The sequence below is a fragment of the Halichoerus grypus genome, chromosome X, assembly GCF_964656455.1.
Source record: "Halichoerus grypus chromosome X, mHalGry1.hap1.1, whole genome shotgun sequence".
In the NCBI taxonomy this organism is placed as follows: Eukaryota; Metazoa; Chordata; class Mammalia; order Carnivora; family Phocidae; genus Halichoerus; species Halichoerus grypus.
In genome coordinates, this window is record NC_135727.1 from 104,406,754 (window position 1) to 104,429,675 (window position 22,922).

Consider the following 22,922-nt stretch of genomic DNA (forward strand, 5'->3'; position numbering starts at 1 on the left):
GTATTTTTATTCCTTTTGTTTTTTCCCTTTTTTAAAAAGTAATTTGAAATATGCCGATAGGCATGTATTATTTTTTTATGTTTTAGTTTTTCCTTTTTCAAATTTTTATTTAAATTCCAGTTAGTTAACCTACAGTGTAATATTAGTTTCAGGTATAGAATTTAGTGATTCTTCACTTCCATATAACATCCAGTGCTTCTCACAAGTGCCTTCCTTAATATGCATCACCCATTTACCCCATCCTCTCCTCTCCCCTCCAGCAACCCTCAGTTTGTTCCCTATAGTTAAGAGTCTGTTTTCTGGTTTGTCTATTTCACCCCTATGTTCATAGGCATGTTTTAAATTTTGACATGCATATGTTCAAATTAGGACTATCTTTCAACAAAAATCCCAGTGATACAGTTGCTACATATTTTATAGTATCCATGATTTTATGTGGTGACTAAAAAATTTAAGCGTATAAGTAAATTTTAGGGCATTGGCTAATGAAGCCCATGGTATATTTTTAAAAAATCTTTATGTAAACAAGTTATCTACTGAGAATACAGAAATTGTATGCCAAAATCAATCCATATAACACATGACATTAGTCACAGGAGGGTCTGGGGGAGAGAGAGATTGGATGAATCACAGAATTCTATCAGTAGTTCTGGGGATGTATGAGAGGCTTGTAATTATTTCACTCACCTGAAATATGGCACACTATTATATTTTGATTCTTAAATGCAATTTTTACCAATCTAGCTATCTCTGGGAAATGTTTCTTCCCCTTAAGTTATTAAAAGTGTCTGGCAACATAGTTAAAATTATAGCTTCTGTGAGCCAGATCCTGAGTTCATCTCCCATCTCTGTTTTTTATTAACTGTGTGACCCTTTTCTAACCTCTATGAATCTGGTCTCCTTGCTTTAACATTTAGACAGTAATCATCCCTTATGTTATAAGGTTAAATTAGGTAATTTAATGGGATGCTTACACCATACCTTAGAAATAGTAAACACTCAATGCATTATACTTGTGTTCTAATTATAAATTCTCTAACCATTTAGAGAATGAAGAAAGCATTATAAATTAGAGCATAGTCTGTTTCCAAAAAGAATATATCACAATGTCTACTCATATGTTTTTTTAATTTAAAATTAAGAAAAATTTTATTTAAAAGAAAAATTACTAATGTATAATATACAGGTTTTCAGATGATTTCATGTAATATATGGCACTTGATATCCTCAGTGGCAAGTCAGAGATCTTCAGTAGGATAGGTTGGTAATGGGGCCCTTCCCTATCTATTAACATCAGTGATGTTGTGGATGCATTGCAATGCACGTGAACAGTTATGTGGGTTTATAGATTGTGTTATCTTAAGTAGTAGAATACTTAAAATATTTTGCAGTAAAATGGAAGTGTCCTAGAAATTCTTTTTTACTGCGCAGAAGTGTTCTAGTTATCTAATGGCAAAACAGTTGAAAAAACTTAAGTTATGTGTTTTCTTTTTCACACAAGACACTTGTCTTCCAAATATGCTGAACATTTCTGTGTTGGCAAGTGGCTCTGAGGACTGTGTTATTTCTCAGATATCTCCAAAAGCAGGAAAAACACTTGGTCTCTCCTTTCAAGGCAAAGTTCTGTATTCACAACGATTGAGAAAGAAACTGCATTTTGTAAGAAATTCATGCTATGGAGAGAGCATTTTAAAAACGGGTATTTGGCAATATTCTCATCAGAAGCTTGTCACTTATAAAAGCTTTCACAGGTGCCTAAAGAAACTTGAAAGCAAAATTTAAATTTTTAAAAGAATATTATTAATAAAATGTTTCCCTGATGTTTTGAATCCATATTATAAATGTAAAAATATCTCCATTTGATGCTGAAGAAATTCTGACTTAGATGACAAAAGATTAAATTTTTGTAGCCAGATTTTTAAAAATACCTGATGGATTGGGTGAAAAGTGAGTAGGGCAGCTAGGTTGAATCAGTCCTCAAAATTGGTATTGAACACAAAGTGATTAAAAAAGTGGAATATGGACTCATAAATACTTTGATAAAGATGAACAATTTATAAAATTGGAGAGCATCATTGTAAAGGATCAGGAAAAGTCTTTAGGAGCTGATATTTGGGCTAGGACTTAACAGAGAATATGATTTTAAAAACTAATGTACTATATGTCGGCTAACTGAACATAATAAAAATAAAATAAAATGGTTTGACATTCAAAATAAAAAATAAATAAATGTGTTTAGGAAGTGTTTTTTTAAAAAATATGTTTGTAGTAGAAATAGGTGAGTAGGAAGGTGAAACGTGCCAAATGTGTGATTTGTAGGTGTCAGAACCCTGACAGAGAATGGAAGGAAACATCTGAGTCCATTACACAATAGGGTATGAGTTTGGGGCTTTATATTAAGAGTAAAATCACTGGTTGATTGCATACAAGAATAGCAGACTCACTATAAATATCACAACTGTTCTCAAGTTGGGTTGAAGTAACCAAAAGAGGAAAGGGAATCAATTTGGAGAGAATGTGATTAACGTAGTTGTGTTGTTTCAGGGCCTGGCTTCTCAAAGCGTCACTACTGACATTTGGGGCCCAATCGTGTTTCATTGGTGGAGGGAGAGTGGGTGGTGACTACCTTACTTGAGCTGCTGCTGAGCCGTGCATTTAGAATGCTTAGCGGAATTCTTCATCCCTACCCACTAAGTGTGCTAGATGTCAGTAGCACCCTCCACGTCAGCAGCAACCATCAGAACTGTCTCCAGATATCGTCAAATATTCCCAAGAGGTCTCCTGGTGGAGACCCAGTGTTTTAGGGTGATGACACTAGGCATAAAAAACAAGTTTAAAGAGGGCACGTACTGAAGGGAGCACTGGGTGTTATACGCAAACAATGAATCATGGAACACTACATCAAAAGCTAATCATGTAATGTATGGTGATTAACATAACATAATAAAAAAAAAGAGGTGAACGTGACATCAGTTGCAAAGGATGTTGCTCGCTGGACAGCTTTCAACCAAATTGCTGAAGAAAAACAGGACGTCATTTCAATAATAATAAAAGTTTAAAAAAAACCTACACACACACACAGGTCTTTATGATATGTGTTTTCTGTGTCAACCTCACTCAGGGCTCTGTTTTGCTTTCCTGCTCCGTTTTCCATTGCCTCATTTTATAATAAATACATAGTATCCTTAAATCCTTTTTTAGCGTCTTTCCTATGTCAGGAGTGATTCCTCCTAGGCTGTAGCCCACCCTGACTTTTGAGGCTTTTACTTCAAGATATGAGAAGAAATGTTAGTACAACAGGAGTTAAAAACATGTCAGAAGGTTCCACACTTTTTATTTCTGTCACTTCCCGTGAGCCCATATGCATACTTCTCAGTTCTCTGAGCCTTAAGATTAAAAGCTTTAATTGACAATGGGACCCTGAAGTATAAACCTTGCAGCATGCTCACTCCTGTTCAGGAGCCAATGAGAAAATTGAGGAACTGCCCATTACATTCAGCCAACTCTCTGCATGCACCTTCTAGTCCGCCTGCGCCAACCGGGCGGAAGACTGCTGGTCTTTGTTGCTTGCCTTGAGGCAGAGGGCAGAATTTGCACCTGTTAATGAAATTTACAGAGTTTTCCCAGGGCTTGACACCATTAGCATCTTCCTTACAAATGTCAAACTTTAAAAGCCTAACAAAAGATCTTTTCCTGAAGACAATAGGGAGACAGATAGTACACTAGTAAGGCAGCGGGAGCTATAAACATGGTGTGCCCTTTCTTCTCTCTGCTCTGACAAGGAAAGCTGCAGTAACTTTGATCTAATTCCCTCAGGAAAAATAATGTCCTAATATTAATATAAAGTAAAATGGGAAATTGTTACCTGGCAGATGCTAAAAGATTCATTATTTTATTCAACAAAAATCTATTATGTCCTACTATATGTCAGACACAGTACAGTGAACAAAATAAACAAGACTCCACACTCATGGAGCTTACTCTGAGGGTTTTCCTGAAGGATATACTGTACCATGCTTTCAGGAACAAGGAAAGGAGACAAAAGCATATAAAATAAAAAAAAAAAATCTAAAGAATTTAGTGATATATCTGGTGTATCTGATGGAGATAACCATCGTGTCTGAGGGAAAATGACCTATTTAGCAAAACTGTGTTAATTCAGTTGAAAATTTTTTCTAACCTAAATAAATCTAAATAAAACCAAGCCCTCTCTCTCTTTTTTTTTTAGATTTTTTTTTTAAATTTATTTGACAGAGAGAGACACAGCGAGAGAAGGAACACAAGCAGGGGGAGTGGGAGAGGGAGCAGAATCCCTGCTGAGCAGGGAGCCCAATGCGGGGCTCGATCCCAGGACCCTGGGATCATGACCTGAGCCGAAGGCAGACGCTTAACGACTGAGCCACTCAGGCACCCCAAGCCCTCTCTCTTTTTAATTGAAGTATAGTTGACACACAATGTTATATTAGTTTCAGGTGTACAACATAGTGATTTGACAACTCTATATGTTATGCTTTGGTCACCATGAGTGTAGGTACCATCTATTGCCATACAATGTTGTTAAGATACCATTGACTTATACTCTCTGTGCTGTACCTTTCATCCCATGACTTACTTGTTCTATAACTGGAAGCCTGTATCTCAAAATCCCCTTCACCCATTTTGCCCATCCCCCCAGTCTTCTCCCCTCTGGCAACCACCAGTTCGTTCTCTGTATTTATGGGTCTGTTTATGTTTTGTTTGTTTGTTTCTTTGTTTAGTTTTCTAGATTTCACATATAAGTGAAATCATATTGTATTTGTCTTTCTCTCTCTGGTTTATTTCACTTAGCATTATACCCTGTAGGTCCATCCATATTGTCACAAATGACAAAGATCTTAATCTTTTTTTATGGCTGAGTAATATTCCATCACACACACACACACACGCACACACACACATCCCATATCTTCTTAAAATCCATTTATCTTTTTTATTGTTATGTTAATCCCCATACATTACATCATTAGTTTTAGATATAGTGTTCCATGATTCATTGTTTGTGCATAACACCCAGTGCTCCATGCAGAACATGCCCTCCTCAATACCCATCACCAGGCTAACCCATCCTCCCACCCCCCTCCCCTCTAGAACCCTCAGTTTGTTTTTCAGAGTCCATCGTCTCTCATGGTTCGTCTACCCCTCCGAAAATCCATTTATCTTTTGATGGGCATTTCTTGGGTTATGATAAACAATGCTGCAATAAACATAGGAGTACAAATATCTTTTTAAATTAGTCTTGTTTTCTTGGGTAAATACCTAGTAGGGGAATTACTAGATCATATGGTGTTTCTATGTTTAATTTTTCAAGGACCATCCATAGTGTTTTCCATAGCGGCTGCACCAATTTACATTCCCACCAACAGTGCACAAGTGTTCCTTTTTCTCCACATCCTTGCCAACATTTGTTATTTTTTGTCTTTTTAATTCTAGCCATTCTGGCAGGTGTGAGGTGTTATCTCATTGTAGTTTCGAGTTGGATTGCCCTGATGATGAGTGATGTTGAGCCATTTTTTCATGTGTCTTTTGGCCACCTGTATGTCTTCTTTGGAAAAATGTCTGTTTAGATCCTCTGCCCTTTTTTAAATCAGATTGTTGTTTCGGTGTCAAGTTGTATAGGTTTTTTATATATTTTGGATATCAACCCATTATTAGATATATCATTTGCAGATATGTTCTCCTGTCCAGTAGGTTGATGTTTTGTTTTGTTGGTTTCCTTCACTGTGCAAAAGCTTTTTGTTTTGGTGTAATCCCAATAGTTTTTTGTTTGTTTGTTTGTTTTCCTTGCCTGAGGAGACATATCTAGAAAAATGTTGCTAAAGCTGATGTCAAAGAGGTTACTTACTGCCTATGTTTTCTTCTAAGAGTTTTATGGTTTCAAGTCTCACATTTAGGCAAACTCCCTTTTGTTGATATTACTTCTTCCTTCTCTGTTGTGTGTTGCACTAAATAAGAACAATAAAGCAATGGAAATGATTTTATAAAGGTTGAATGGGAAAGAATGATGCTGAATGTTAATAAAAATTCTTTGTATATTATCTTTGAGCCTTACAATACTCTCTAAGTTAATACTATCATATCTCTTTGCAGGTGTGTACCAGGAGTCTGAGATTAAATTACTTTGTCAAACACACACTGCTTAAAGATTCCAGAGCCTCAGGATTTTGAACTCTGGTTTATCTTACTCTGAAGTGAGGCTGACTTGAAGTTCCCTGAGGGCAGACACTGGTTCTCTGCACCATGATGCCTTTGAAACATTGCTACATACAGGGGTGGGGATGGAGCCAGGGAAGGCATTGATATATATATATATATATATATATATATATATATATATATATATATATATATCACTGGGTAATAATGTGTTTTGTGATTATATATACACATAAATATGATATACATATTTGGTTTTGAAAAAAATTTTTAAACACCATTTGCCTCAAGCAATACACTTATGAATTGTTTTATTTTAGAAGTATCATCCAGTGAATCATATTTTATTTAGATATTTATACAAGACTGATTAAAATAAGGAAGACTTGGGATATGTGCATTGGGCATATTTGCAAGTAGATATGATTGTTAAACTTGGGAGTGAGGAGCAGAGCATTAAGAATTGATTTGGTCTTCTCAGACATTTTGTTAACTATCTCAGTTTAAAGTTACTTTTAGACAATCCCCAATTCTTTAAATTCCTACTTGTACAAAGTTCAACCAAATATTGACTTTTAAAATTATTGAAGCATACCAAAACTATTATAGTTATTGTGTCCATCTATCTTCTCTGGAATCTATGGATCGCTTAATATTCCTTAAGCCCTTCAGAATGACAAGAAGGAATGTAGGTTTACTGGGGGTCCAATTTCTCCTCCAGCACCTCATAGGTGTGACCTTAGTTTTCTCATCTGGGAAATGAGCCCTCTTTTAGGGTGGTTGTGAGAATTATATGACATAATGTGTGCAAAGAAATCACTAAGCTGGATACTCTTCATCCACTACCTACTGAATTCTTGAGAAAGCTGTTTTATGTAGGAATTTATTGATATTTATCAAAAACCTTATGGTAAACTGTATTAATAAAAAGGACATCTTTTATATTAGCTACTTAAATCTTCCATTATTTTCTTTCTAAACTTTCATTGGCTCTAGAACCCTCAGTTTGTTTCTCAGTGTCCATAGTCTATCATGGTTCATCTCTCCCTCCGATTTCTCCTCCTTCATTTTTCCCTTCCTTCTCATAATGTCCTCCATGCTATTCCTTATGTTCCACATATGAGTGAAACCATATGATAATTGACTTTCTCTGCTTGATTTATTTCACTTAGCATAATCTCCTCCAGTCCCACCCATGTTGATGTAAAAGTTGGGTATTCATCCTTTCTGATGGCTGAGTAATATTCCATTGTATATATGGACCACATGTTCTTTATCCATTCATCTGTTGAAGGGCATCTCGGCTCTTTCCACAGTTTGGCTATTGCGGACATTGCTGCTATGAACGTTAGGGTGCATATGGCCCTTCTTTTCACTACATCTGTGTCTTTGGGGTAAATACCCAGTAGTGCCATTGCTGGGTTATAGGGTAGCTCTATTTTTAATTTTCTGAGGCACCTCCACACTGTTTTCCAAAGTGGCTGTACCAACTTGCATTCCCACCAACAGTGTAAGAGGGTTCCCCTTTCTCCACAACCTCTCCAACATTTGTTGTTTCTTGCCTTGTCAATTTTTACCATTCTAACTGGTGTAAGGTGGTATCTCAGTGTGGTTTTGATTTGAGTTTCCCTGATGGCTAATGATGATGAACATTTTTTCATGGGTCTCTTAGCCATTTGTGTGTCTTCCTTGGAGAAGTGTCTGTTCATGTCTTCTGCCCATTTTTTTGACTTGATTATTTGTTTTTTGGGTGTTGAGTTTGAGAAGTTCTTTACAGATCTTGGATACCAGCCCTTTATCTGTAGTGTCATTTGCAAGTATCTTCTCCCATTCTGTGGGTTGCCTCTTTGTTTTATTAGCTCTTAGAAATACATATATCTTTATAGTAAAGTGTCAGCTCCTAGAAACTTAGGACATGCTAGTGTATTAGATGGGTTATAAGTTTTGTAGAAGTAACAAAGATACAAAATAGAAATGGATTATCTAAGGAACAAGTTTATTTCTTTTTCAGAATTATCTAGATTTGGGTGGTCCAGGCTTTGTAGGAAAGCTCTGCTCCTCCAGGGACCAAGATCCTTTTGTCATGTTGCTCTGTTCATCCCCTAGATACTGACTTCATCCCCATGATCAAGGATAGCTCACCGTCATGACTGCATGACAGACTGTGGGAAGGAGGAAAGTACAAAGAGGAGAGCATACTGATTCTTCTTAAGTCTTGAAAAAGAAGTTGCACATGTCCTATTCCTCTCGCCAGTGTTTGGGCACATGCCACACCTAACTGCAAGGGAAGCTGGGAACCATACTTTATATTCTGGATAGCCAAATCATCACCTGTACTTTCTCCTACTATATAAGAAGTGGAGGAGGACAGATATTGAAGGACCAGCAGTCTTTGCAGTGGCCAGTTTTCTCTAGGTATCAAGATGAACACTTTGGTTCCATAACCATTGTGTAATAGATTTTGGGGTAAGATTTTTTTATGTAAATATACACATATATATAACACACATGTAGGCAGAAGATATACTTCTTTTGTCTTCTTAAACAGAGCACGCTAAGCACAATATAGCATTTCTGCAAGACATTCTGTAATAGTGAAGAAAATCAGCTTAGCTGATATTAAAAATGAAAGGCAAGTGATAGGAATTATAGAAGGTATAGGGTTCAAACGGTGGTTTGGCACATGTCTTCCTTTAGAAAATATTGATATAAGCTTTACTTTTTGCTCATCTCCCTCTGTCTTACAAAAGAGAGTCAACGCCATCACCTGGACTATATCACATTTCTGCCTTTCGTTGTCCCCTTCTTCGGTGTGGTATCATTGTCTTTGTCTTGCAAGTGTTATTCTGAACTCTACATTTGATTCCTGACTCACTAACATTATGAGGCCCAAGTATTGTTTTTTCAGTAGTTTCAAAACCATTGGCTCTGAAATTGTGGAAGTGAAGAAAAGACAAAATTTATAGATAATTTTTCAAGACAAAATTGATTAGCTGAACTATAATCTGAATGGAATGGCTTTGATCATCTCTTATAAACTTTTCCTTTTAGCTTTCTTTAAATGGACTCATATACTTGGCATAAGACAACTTGCAATACAGTTGCCGTTTGAAATTGAAATCCTTCCCAAGTGACTAAGGAGATTTGGGTTAGAAGGAATCACTGAACACTACATCAAAAACTGATGATGTACTATACAGTGGCTAACTGAACATAATAAAAAAAAATAAAGCTTAAAAAAAAGAATGTTCAATAACTTTTTTAAATGAACCTGAGCTATAATTTACCCTAATAAGTTTTTATTATTTTTATTTTTTTGAGATGTAATTGTAATATAACATTATATTAGTTTCACGTGTACACCACCTGCATATAACATAATGACTCGCGATAATGTAAAATGATTACAGTAGTCTACTTAACACCCATCACTACACAGTGTTAGACAAATTATATATACATTTTTATTTTATTTTTAAGAAGTCTTAAGATATTTTGTGAAGATGCTGGGGCGCCTGGGTGGCTCAGTTGGTTAAGCGACTGCCTTCGGCTCAGGTCATGATCCTGGAGTCCCAGGATCGAGTCCCGCATCGGGCTCCCTGCTGAACAGGGAGCCTGCTTCTCCCTCTGACCCTCCCCCCTCTCATGCTCTATCTCATTCTCTCTCTCAAATAAATAAATAAAATCTTTAAAAAAAAAAAAAGATATTTTGTGAAGATGCTGTTTTATAGATTCTTTTTTAATTTAATTTTATTTAAATTCAATTCATTAACATAGAGTGTATTATTAGTTTCAAAGGTAGAGTTCATCAGTTGCATATCACACCCAGTGCTCATTACATCAAGTGCCCTCCTTGGTGCCCATCACCCAGTTACCCCCTCCCTCCCCCATGTCCTGTTTCATAGATTCTGAACTCATTTTCTTCATTAATAGAGATGTATCAAATTGTGGTAAAGATATGTGTTTGTAATCCAGTCAACTTGGTTTGAAATCAGAGAAGAGCAAATGACCTCTGTGACCTTTGGCATATTCTTTAATTTTTCTGCTCCCAGTTCCTCATCCTACTATGCTCTGTCATTCTGATGTGTTGTGGTGAAAAATGATACAGTGCACATTAAGTGCCTAGCAAATTGACTGACACTAAGTGCCCAATAAATAATAGCAGCTGTTGTTATTGCTTTTATAGATGTAGTTGTTGTTGTTGTGATTGTTGTTTTAATATTGCCATAACAGCAGACCATAATTTTTTCTAAATCCTCATTAAGGCATAACTTGGAAGTGAATTTCAGATACAAGCAGTATTAAAAATCACCTATTTAATGGTATGATTAGATTGAATGTCATGTACAGTGTTGCATGATGGATTAATTTCTCATAAATCACTTCTGTAATCATTTTTTATACTTTAAATAATACCCTGGTTTACATGTTATATCTCTGAGGAAACACAGTGAAAATGTGGTGAGAATTTTTCCACATACTAATCCTGGTTCCTGTGAACTATTCTCCTGTTATTTAGTAAAAGAACCACTTGGTTATCCCTCTGTAATCCTTCAGCTTTCAAATAATCTTTCACTGAAGAATAAAAAGATTATAGAATGCACCAAAAAATTCACCATCCATGCATTGACTTGACTGTATAAAAAAGTATGACACATTTAAAGGAGCTAAGTGATAAAATTTTCAAATGTTCTTGAAGTGTTTATACATTCAAGAACAATAAAACTGTTTTTATCCAGGTTAAAACTCACATCACATTTTAAGGTTGCATTTGGGGAAGTTGCCAAAATAGATCGGTTTCAACAGAAATATAAAACCACTGAGTAATAATTGTGCCCTCTGGAAACGTCCCAGCTATTTTTCTGAGAGCTTTGTGGTTTGCTGGATTGCTGGTTTCACTACTTATATGTAGCCATTTGATGACTTATCTCAGTTTGAATTGCCAGAATCATGCTTCTAAAAATACACACAGCTCATTCAACTGTGTTTCCTCATAAAAGTCATTTGCCATTTCAATGAACATTGGTCCCCAAATACAGGCATTGTGGAACATTTCTTGGAAACTAGAATGTGCTTAGAATTTTATATGCATCATCTTATATAATCTTTCCAGCAGTCCTGTGGAGATATATTTTTATTTTCTTTGTTTGATGGATGGGGAAACTGAGATGCCTAGAGGTTAAATAACTTACCCAAGATCAGACAGATAGTAAACTGGGTTTAAAAAAAAAGTTATGCGGGGCGCCTGGGTGGCTCAGTCGTTAAGCGTCTGCCTTCGGCTCAGGTCATGATCCCAGGGTCCTGGGATCGAGCCCTGCATCGGGCTCCCTGCTCGGCGGGAGGCCTGCTTCTCTCTCTCCCACTTACCCTGCTTGTGTTCTCTCTCTGGCTGTCTCTCCCTGTCAAATAAATAAATAAAATCTTTAAAAAAAAAAAAGTTATGCGTGGAGTAGTGTTAAGGCTGTTGCGCTGTATTTTATTACAACAGTTTCTATCACTGGAAATCAGTTTCCAGATGTTTGTCCTAGACATTGCAGGACTCACATAGATTCATTTGTCTTCTCCCATTACTTCATTTCTCCTCTCTACTCTTCCACCTTTATGCAATAGCAGCATCTTCAAAGAACATAGGTGACAAAATCTGTTAAGTCTTCATGTAAAAGCACAACCATTAAGTCTCTGAGGTCTGTGGATAATGTTGAATAAATTTTAATGTTCTTAATGTTGAAAACCACCAGAATTGTTTCATCCATTCATTGTTATGCTTCTCATCTGAATCATTATTTGCCCAATATACTGCAGAGAAACATAAACCACCGCAATAAAGACAGAAATTAAAACAAGATTGACACCTGGGAAAAAAAAATTAGTTCCAGTTGATGATACTGGCATCTTCATTCATGAAATGATTGGTATCGCTTCCTTATGCATAGATCATCTATAAAAAGCAAAAATCAAGTTTCCTCGAAAAATTTTTTTGATGCCATGATATGTATGAACTAGCCACAGGCTTAGGCGAAATATGAAATACTAGGGCAAAGAATCTATATTTTGGGGAGCTGAAACCAAACTTGTCTCTAAGTTCTCTGTTTGTTGGGGGAGGTCATTGAGAGGACATGACTGCCTGTTGACCCCTGAGCTGGTAAATGGCAATTGGAGGCCCTTTGTCCCTTCACACCCTCCCCTGACCTTAGAATGTGTATTCCACTTGCCTTCCCCACTTCTAGAGCTGCTCCAAGGATGCAGCCTTGACAGAGTGATTTGATGTTGAGCCCATCTGGACAGTATATGTGACTGAACCCTGTTAAGGTCTCTCTATAAACAAGGCTTGTATGTAAGTTCCCTTGCTTATTAAACTTGCCACCTACCAATCTGGAGTGGCCTGCATCTTTATTTGGTCTTTCCCTGCCCTCCACATACAGGGATCAATTTTGGATTACACCTGGGAAGTTCCCAAGGAACTTGGGAACCACTGTTGTTAAAGATGGATTTGTAAAGAATGGGTTGTGTTCCAAGGGTTCTATTGAAAATGTGCAAATGTGAAATTCAAGTACATTACTTCTATCATGGGTTTTCCTGTGCTGAAATTCTAGAACTGTTTTCAATTTTGTTTCATGAATTACAGAAAATGATTTTTTCATCTTGATCCAGAATATATGTATGTACACATAGATACATAGATAGGCATATCTGAAACAAAAATTCACAAAACAGTATTAATCCTTAATATAAATGACATAGACTAATATTATTTATTTTATTTAATTTTAAATAGAATATTCCTGGTCATGACCCATTAAATATTCCTGATCATGCCCCACTAAAATGATTTCATGAATCACTGATGGATCATGACTAACAAATTTGAAAAATAGTGGTCTAGACAAAGAAAGAATTACCCAGACCCCAGCTGACAATTTTGACCATAATACTCTATATATGTAGAGTTGAATTTATGGATGTAAATAATGATTAATTGAGTTATTTGTGTTATTTTACACAGCTTATTCATGTTTGAATTTAGCTTTAATAAGGCTGTCTTTGCAAAGTTTGTGTTTTATGAACATCCTCAGACAAAACTTTTAGATTCAGAATTTATGAGTACTAGACATCATGTCCTTGACTATAAAGATTTGCCTTTTAAAATTGTCTCCAAAATTTCAAGCCTCTGTAAATATCAGTAAATCATGAGTGTTTATTTTATTTATTTTATTTCTATTGAAGTGTAGTTGGCATACAATATTATGCTAGTTTCAGGTGTACAACTAGTGATTTGACATTTATATACATTATGAAGTGATCACCATAGTTACCATCTATCACCAGTGTTATTACAGTATTATTGACTGTATTCCCTATGCTGTACTTTACATCCCCATGACTTATGCATTTTATAACTGGAAGTTTGTACCTCTTCATCCTCTTCATCTATTTCACCCACCCGCCCCCGCTGACAACCACCAGTTTGTTTTCTGTATTTATGAGTCTGTTTCTGTTTTGTTTTTTAGATTCCACATATAAGTGAAGTCATATGGTATTTGTCTTTCTCTGTCTGACTTATTTCACTTAGCATTATACCCTCTAGGTCCATCCGTGTTGTCACAAGTGGCAAGATTTCCTTCTCTTTTATGCCTGAGTGATATTCCATTGTGTATATATGTCACATCTTCTTTATCCACTTAGCTATCGATGGGAGTGTTTACTTTTCTGATCCAAATTATACATTGGGAAAATGTAGTGTTGTGTTCTTTGAGTAATAGTGTTGTTTACAGTTGATCATTTTGAGGAGATAATTTGAAATCAAGATTATTAATGATTTTTAGAACTTTTATGTAGCAGCTAGGTTGATGTTCAAGTTTCAGAAAGTTTTGATTTAATTGATGTTTACTCTTAGAAGTTTTTCGGATCATTTTTTTTTCTACAATAATTTTCTGGCTTTTGCAGTCTGACCAGTGACTTAAGAAAATAATATTGGAGCAGGTTGTGTTTCATAATGGTTCTTATGTATATAAGAAACCAAAAATAATTACAGTTATCATGCACTTTATTGGGTTCTTGCACAAGGTCAGGCATTCTGCTAAATACTTTATATACCATTCTTCAATTCGTACCACAGTCTTATTAGGAAAGTATTATTGCTCCTGTTCTGCATAGGAGGAAACTAAGGCTAATGAGGGGCCTAAGTAACCTTCCCAGGGTAACAAGACCTCAGGCCAGGGTCAAGATTCAAACACTGACTGCCTCCCAAGCCCCTGGGTTTTACACCCACATTCTACTGTACATGACAATAAAGCACCCATCTCCTCTCACCTGTAACCCAGAGGAGCCAAAATATCCATGATTGAATTGCACTTTTTTTTTTTTTTTTTTTACCTATTCGCAGGGCTGGCTGCACAATGTGCAGCATAGTGGAAAATGAAATACAGAGCCCCTTGTTCAAAAAGCAGGAAGGGAAGTGCTGTTAAAATTAAAATATAAAACCGTTTCCTTTATTCCATGGTCTCTCTTTCTTGACTTCCCCTTGTGTTTTTTTATTTGCTGTTTAACTTCAGACTGAATAAAGAAAATTAGAATTTTAAAGTATCAGCATGAGTTTTACTGTTCATTGTTATATTGTGCAATTGCAGTTGTAAATGCAAATATAAGACCATGTAACTAATGCGGAATCACCAACACTACACAATTTGTATTTTGTAGCTTATATGTGCCTATGTATTTCATTCTTAATGTGGAAACACTACACAACTAACTTAGCTGTTTTTATTTCACTTCTTGATAGGTGCTCATTCTACTAATATTGTCTACTTTCAGTGTTCAGTTGAGGGAGGATCAAAAGAACAAGGAACTATGGGTTGCCCTTTCCCTTTCTTTCTCTGTCATGAATTTCAGCCTAAATGGTTGGCTAATAACGGGAAAGAAATACGAGTAAGAAAAGATATTGAAGGGCTCTTTGGTTGTTCATGTTTTCTTGGAACTGCCTTCTTTCTGCATTGGAAGCAAGTTCTGGTTCACAAAGAGTGTGAGTTCCTGGGGCTGTTAGGGCCCTCACTCATTCATAGACGTACTTAACCTTGTACTCGCCTCTAGTGTTGTTAAATCCCCACATACCATGTGTCCACCAGCATTCTCTACTCATGGAACATCAGCAATACTATATGCAAATGGGGGTGAACACACATATTGTATTTATTTCCTCTGCACACGTGCACACGTTGTCACCTTATTGGACTTCACTTATATTGCCCACTTCAGAGATAAAGTTATTAAGGATTTTAAGGTGGCAATGTCAAGAAGCAGATAAAACAAGCAAGGTGTCCTTTTGAGCCTTGGGGCACCATACAGCTGCTCAGATTGCACAACATGAAGCTGGTCCTGTCTATATACATGTCTCAGGCTACCTTTTTGTGACTTTTCTCCTTTTAATGCTAACTTTGGCATTTATTATTAATAGTAATTAGGGGTGGAGAAAAGAGATACATCATGGAATTTGTTCAGACCCCTAAGACCTTCAGAAATTTGCCTTGACCTTGAGGTGGGCCCATGCGGATAGCTCTCTCAGGATATGCTCTGTGAGAGATAGTAGAGTTGGGTGCTTTTGACTTAGGATGACATATTTCTGTCAGTTCTTTAGAAACAGATGCAGAGTGCATCACTTGATGAAAATACCACACCACACACTGCCCCTATGTCTTTTCATCTTAAAGGACTTAATAGTTGAAGAAATTTATGATAATAAAGTTTTAAAGTTGGAGCATTTATCAGAAGAGCACAATTAGATTGGTGCTTGCAGCTCAGTGGGATAAGGCCCATTGTTGGGAGGGACTAGAAATTCAAGGCATACATGTCAGAGGAAAGCCATCAAAAGGATAGATCTTTTTCCTAGGCATGATCATGCAGTCTTCCAAGTAGCTTCTCATTGTTCTATCCTGCCTTTTGTTTCCTTTGCAGAACCCTGTTTTTTAAGGGCCCAGTGCTTACTTGCTATCTTTGGGATGTAGAGAAGATTCCTCTCCAAATGTTTCTCTAATATCTTTGCTCTGCTTAACTATGTCATCAGTTTGTCTCTGTTCCTTACTTCAGCAGGAAACCCTCTTGAGTGCATTCTTCCTTAGGATTTTTGAAGCCCAGCCACCTACCACGAGTGTATTTGACCCAAAGAAAAATTCATGCAGATTTTCTTATTGGCTTAAATTCTGACCATTGACAATTGCCCTCATATTAAAGCACCAGACACAGAGGTTATCCCAAGAGTTCTCTCCTGTCACTTGGTAGTACTGGTTCCATAGTTTGGGAATCCCTGCTGACATACAGCCAGGTTTAGAGGTCAGTATTCCATCCTGGAAACTACCCTACCCTCTCCAGGTGATTCTTCCAAAGTCTTCATTACTTGGCTTAAGGAGGGGAGAAGGTACAGATGTGCATAAGTGCTCTAGCTAGTCCACAGGAATGTTTTCTCATTAGTTTGCTCCAGTCAGTCTCCATGCTTCTTCTACAACTTTGAGCTAGGTAGTGGATTGAGGGTGGTGGGACCAGAAAACTCGTCCCCTCTTAGCAGCACCTTCAGAGGTGGCCTGGATCTTCTCTTTAGAATCATGGCCACTTTGTCCCTGTTGTTCTCAGCTTTATGGTTTCAAGAGAAATTTAGAGTTTCAAGACAACTGTTGGGAGTCTTACTTAACATCCTGCTAATGAAATGTGGAAGCGAATACTTCGTATTTTACTTCTCCTAAGATGATGTCTTGCTACTGAAACCATGGGCTTCTGGAAATAAAAGTTTAATTTATAGAAGTCATCATACTATTAAAAATTTCAGATATGTGAATGAGCTATTTCTCTTTAAATTTTACCTTCTTCACCCACTAATTTTCATACTGATAACTTTTCTGTTCTTTAAATCTTCAGAAATATTTCATTCCCACCTCTTGGGAAGAGATGTTTCCTTTAATGCCATTGCAAAAGTATGTACATATAATACCAATAATGTATATATGTAAACGAATGAAAATATGAAATGAAAAAAGTTACCTATGGGTGAAAATTAGTAGCGTTTAAAATACAACACGAAGAGATGATGTATTAATTCACTCCTTATAGTAATCCAGAAAAGCTTTAATAAAATATTAATTTGAAGTAGATTTCAACTGCCATTTGAGAATTTGTGTGTATATTTGTGAGATGTTAAAATGCAGACTTGCTCTTGTATGTGTCTGCTGTTCATGTCTCTGATAATGCAAGTGGACATTTCTAGCATTTTAAATATTTCATTCAATTTATCATGTAATATACTGGAAGTCTGCAGAGATACTAATTGTATAACACCCAATTTATTTTATTGTTCAGCGTTTGGAAGCTCCTGAAGACAAGTCATTTGGCCGTTCATTAATGGAGACTGAAGTAAACCTGGACAGTTACCAAACAGCTTTAGAAGAAGTACTCTCATGGCTTCTTTCAGCGGAGGACACATTGCAAGCCCAAGGAGAGATTTCTAATGATGTAGAAGAAGTGAAAGAACAATTTCATACTCATGAGGTAAAGCAAAACATTGATTTATGAAACAAAGCTCATGACTTGTCATTATGGCAAGTCTCTCTTGTTATCTCAATTACTCTATAAGATCTTTGTGTTTTGGTAATTTAGTTCTTATTTTGAGATGGAAACAAATGTTTATGGGCATGGGATTCCACCAGCCAGCATTTGAAGTTCTGCCTTGAAGAATGACACTTGAAGTTGCTGAGATCTGATTTTTGCCAGTGACTCATTGCAGGGATATGAGAGCCTAGCTCACTTTTCTTGGGTCAAGGCAGTGCTAAGATATAACTTACATATAACTCCAGAGTACCTGTGTGATATCAGGCCGCACTACTCGCGGTGGGAGACCGTTCCTGAAATGACACACTCACTTGCTTTCCGCTCCTTTCCTGTCCTGTTTTCTGCTACTTTGGCTCCTTTGCTTGTCTCTCCAGGAGCTTTGACTTAGTAAGTCACTTGCACACAAATCCCTATCTCAGGATCTGCTTCTGCAGAAGGTGACCGAAGCTAATAATTGCCCTTAATTCAAATTAAAAACAATGTTGGGTTTTCTTAAATAAAAAATGAAATCATTTTACTGGGAATATAATTTAACTGGGCTACAAATTTAAAATTGCAAAAAAATAAAATCCAAAACCGTAAGGATTGACCTAAAGTATCAACTTGTGTCACCTTCTTTCCCTGTCAGGGGTTCATGATGGATTTGACATCCCATCAGGGACGGGTTGGTAATGTTCTGCAACTGGGAAGTCAACTGATTGGAATAGGGAAGTTATCAGAAGATGAAGAAAGTGAAGTACAAGAACAAATGAATCTCCTAAATTCAAGATGGGAATGCCTCAGGGTAGCTAGCATGGAAAAACAAAGCAAGTAAGTCCTTGTTTTTAATTCCTAAAAATAGCAAGTTTTGGAATCTTACTATTATTTAGATGCAGTTTTTTGTTTCAGTTGGGATTCTCAGTTGGTTTCCAAGGTATGTAGCTCTTTTTTTATTAGGGGATGTTTTGGTTGGATTTTCATGTCTGTTTCATTTTGTTTTTCACTTTTGTAATTAATGTGGAAATGTTGGATAGAAGGACCATTATCTGCAGAACTCTGCTTTAAAAGTTCCCGAAATTGGTGTCATAGTTAATATTTTCTCAGTTTTCTCCAAAATTTAAATGTGACTCTGGAAGTCTTGGAAGTATAAATGGGAAGCCATGCACATAAAATCACCTATTAGGTACAGTTTTAGGAAACTTCTCTTCTGAAGGAAAAGCTCTCAAAATATTAAATAGTTTCTCATGTGTTCATGGAAATCCTCTTGAAAAAATGTTTCTCATTTGTGTTCGAAAATCCTTATGCAACTACTGTATGGTTGTGAATTATTTTAAGAATATATATTGACTTTATCAAAAAAGAATTTTTTGAGACATTTCTGAAAATGGTGTGTTTCTTCTAAAGGTAACAAGTAGATCTCATCATTCTGGATGTGTTGCTTTGATTTATATTGTTGGGTGTGTGTATTCATGTAAAGCCTATCAAGACAAGATAGATTTATTTTTAAATGAAAAGAAATGAAGTGCCAACTGTGGATTTGAATACATTAAGCTAAAGAAATTGTCCAAGCACCTTAAGTTTACTTAGCTATTATTTATGAAGATTAAAAGCTTTAAAATAGGACCAAAGAAACTCATTAGATATGCTGGGAAGATTGCTATTTCAGTACTAAATTATAGCGTGACAATAGGGAGGGGGGAGAAACACATTTTTAAACTCATGTCTTTTGAAAAAATAAATAAGGCATATATAGGATAGAATTTTCACAAATATTGGTATTCCAGACCAGGAGATACTAGTCTATACATCCTGACATTTTCCCCTGCTGTGATCATTTTTTTTTTTTAATTTTTTTTTTTTTAAAGATTTATTTATTTATTTGAGAGAGCGAGAATGAGAGAGAGAGAGTACATGAGAGGGGGGAGGGTTAGAGGGAGAAGCAGGCTCCTTGCCGAGCAGGGAGCCCGATGCGGGACTCGATCCAGGGACTCCAGGATCATGACCTGAGCCGAAGGCAGTCGCTTAACCAACTGAGCCACCCAGGCGCCCCCCCTGCTGTGATCATTTTGATGATGGTAGCAAACCCTGGAAGTGAGAGTCACACCCAGCCATATTAGAATGCTGGAGTCGGCCCGGTACCCATGCCCAAGGGTCAACTGATTTATTCCACCCATTTATCATCATAAATTATAAGATGTAGAGCCTCCTACTTGTGGTCATATCCCAACCTTCTTCAGGTTACAACTTCTATTTTTACTGATCTGTGCAACTTAAACAAAGCAACCTCAGACAAAATTTGCTTGTCTTTAAAATCCCACAGGGGAACCACTGTCGTCTCTTTCCTACCTTCTCTTTTCCCCATTCTCTTCTGGAGGCTTATTAGCCCCATTGTTCCTCAATCCCTTTTTTAAATAAGACTGATGATAAGGTATCAAGTGTTCATAACAGTCAATTAAAGAATTGCAGTTTGAGACCGAGTTACAAGAAAAGGTGAATTCAACCTAAAATTAAAATCTCCAATTTTTAATCTGTTTTAAAAAAAAGTTTAATTTAAAAAAAACCCATCTTAAAGGGACAGCTACCATTAGATGATAGATGACAGCATAGATACACATACATGGACGATAGTGCACACATCCATATTTATACACACACACATGCACACACACATACACATGTATGTATGTGTGTGTGCATGTGTGTGTGTATGCCTGTAATTTCCTCACCCCCTTCCCGCTGGAGGATGGAAAAGCTAAAATGGCAACATCAGTCCTTAACTAAACCTGACATCAAAAACCAGTTTGTCTTGAGGGAAGATTTGGGCACTTTGGTTTTAAACACTTTGGTTTGTGTTTAAGCTTTTGGAATGATTATTAGGAAGGCAAGGGCGTCTTCTTAGCTGGCATAGTTTTTGTTAAAACAGAGTTTTGAATATGAGACACTAATAGGGAACGACTTGTTGCACATAGTCTTTTCTGGACAATTTGTTGAAATACCCATACACAAAGTATTGTTTCCCAAAGCAAATTCAGAAATCTTTTGTGAGTTTGTACAAGTAAGTCTCCCATACCACTTTCACTAACTTTGTGTGTGTTGATGCATAAAACCTATTAAATTCTAAATGAGATAAGCCATTATGCAAACTATGCTGGACCTGACTCTTAATAGACTTTTTTGGAGGAACTAAAGAGCTAATTATGACAATAGAATGTTGTCAGTATTTTTTTAAAAAAAGAATAATTCCATGCTTTTATAAGCATGTTCACTTTCTATTATCATGACCATATTGATGACTAGCTTCATAGGGAGCATCACCTATTGTTTCCAAAGGTATGTAGTAAGGCCAAGTAAATTGCTAGTAAACAAAAATGGATCAGTCTACCTTTTTCATCTCTCTCCTTTGCAAAGACAGAGTGTGGATAGACCCCATCAGAAGCCATCATCTCTGCCTAAGCCTAGCTTTAGTGATGAGTGGAATGATAATTAAGGTTTGTCTAGGCATATAAGATGTAACTGAAGCCGTGCTAGATTTTTTTTTTTTTTTTTTTTTTTAATCAGAGAGAGAGAGCTCAAGCAGGGGGAATGGCAGACAGAAGGAAAAGCAGGTGGCAGGCAGAGGGAGAAGCAGGCTCCCCGCTGAGCAAGGAGCCCAATGCAGGGCTCGATCCCAGGACCTTAGGATCATGACCTGAGCTGAAGGCAGCCACTTAATGGACGGAGCCACCCAGGTGTCCCTCCATGCTAGAATTCTTAAGTTGTGATCTTATAACAAATGTAAAAAAAAACTAGTTGGGAATACAAATAAGCTTATAACTAAAATCTGTGAATATTTACACTTGACGATTATATATATTACCTACCAACATATCTGCCAGCAATAATAAAATCATATTTTATTCATATACATTGATATATATTAAATATATATATATTTATATATATATATGCAAAACTCTACACACACACACACAAATACATGCAAGTATTAACCAACATTAATGGAGTGCCTCAAGATATCAGATACATTTCCAGGCACTGGGGATATAGTATTTGGTCATAAGAGGTTAAGTTGCAGATCTCCTGAAGCTCTTGAGAGGCTGTTTAAAAAAAAAAGAACACCAGAGGAAGAAAGGAAGTAGAAGCATCTCTGTGTCACAGTACCTTTTAATTTCTTTAGAAAACTTATTCCTATCTGATATTTAGCCTTTGTGATCCAATAATATTATTTCTGCGGTGTTACCATTTAACTTGGATTTGAATGACAAGAAGGAACGACCATTTGTAGATGAGGGGAGTTACAGTTCAGGCAGAGGGAAGAGCCTATGCAAAGGCCCTAAAAGAGGAACAACTGGCTTGTTAGAGGAAGCGAAAAGTCAGGGTGAATGGGGAAGTTGCAGGAGGAAAGGTTAGACAGCCAAGGTATGAGACGGGGTTAAAAGAAAGGTGAGGGTCGTCTCTTGTATGGTGGCATCAGTCAGGGTAAGAGATAAGGGCTTTGAGTTCTAGCATAAATGCACGAAAAAGCCACCAGAATTTTTTTTTTTAAGATTTATTTATTTATTTATTTGAGAGAGTAAGCATGAGTGGGAGTGGCCGAGGGAGAGGGAGAAAGAATTCCAGGCAGACTCTGTACTGAATGCAGAGCCCAGTGTGGGGCTCGATCCCACCACCATGAGATCATGACCGGAGCTGAAACCAAGAGTTGGACACTTAACCCACTGTGCCACCCAGGTGCCCCACCACTAGAATGTTTTAAGTAGGGGGGAGACAAGTAAAGGAGCTATCAGTAATGACACTGGAAGAAGAGAGGAAGTTATAAGGTCAGTGCAGTAACCCAGGTGAGAGATGCCAGGTCTTTAATATCGGAGTATATTCTGTTATCTTAGCCCAACAGTTAATTTATAAACTACTCCTGCTCTATTTATTTTAGTTCCTTTTTTGCCTTTTTAACAGTCAGGATCCTTTTGCTTTGGAAATAGATCTCCTTGCCTCATGCACATAGATGTTAGCTACACACAGGTTGCATCTGGGAAATGCTATTTATCCCACAAATCATTAACAATTATCAAACAAAAAAATTAAAAAATATAGAGAGAGGTAACAAAATGCTCCTATTTCCACCTTACTCTAATTTGCCTAAGGGATAAGGTCTCACTTTCTTA

The 22,922-nt window shown here is 36.7% G+C and overlaps 1 protein-coding gene across 9 annotated transcripts in view; it reads left to right on the forward strand.

Annotated features, from left to right (window-relative positions):
- Positions 1-22,922, forward strand: part of DMD (dystrophin) — a 2,185,421-nt gene that overhangs the window by 680,155 nt on the left and 1,482,344 nt on the right. For all 9 annotated transcript variants that reach the window (XM_078064107.1, XM_078064109.1, XM_078064106.1 and 6 more), the window contains 2 exons: positions 17,533-17,721; positions 18,410-18,591. In XM_078064107.1, coding sequence (XP_077920233.1) covers positions 17,533-17,721; positions 18,410-18,591 — 371 coding nt within the window. The remainder of the gene's footprint in view (positions 1-17,532; positions 17,722-18,409; positions 18,592-22,922) is intronic.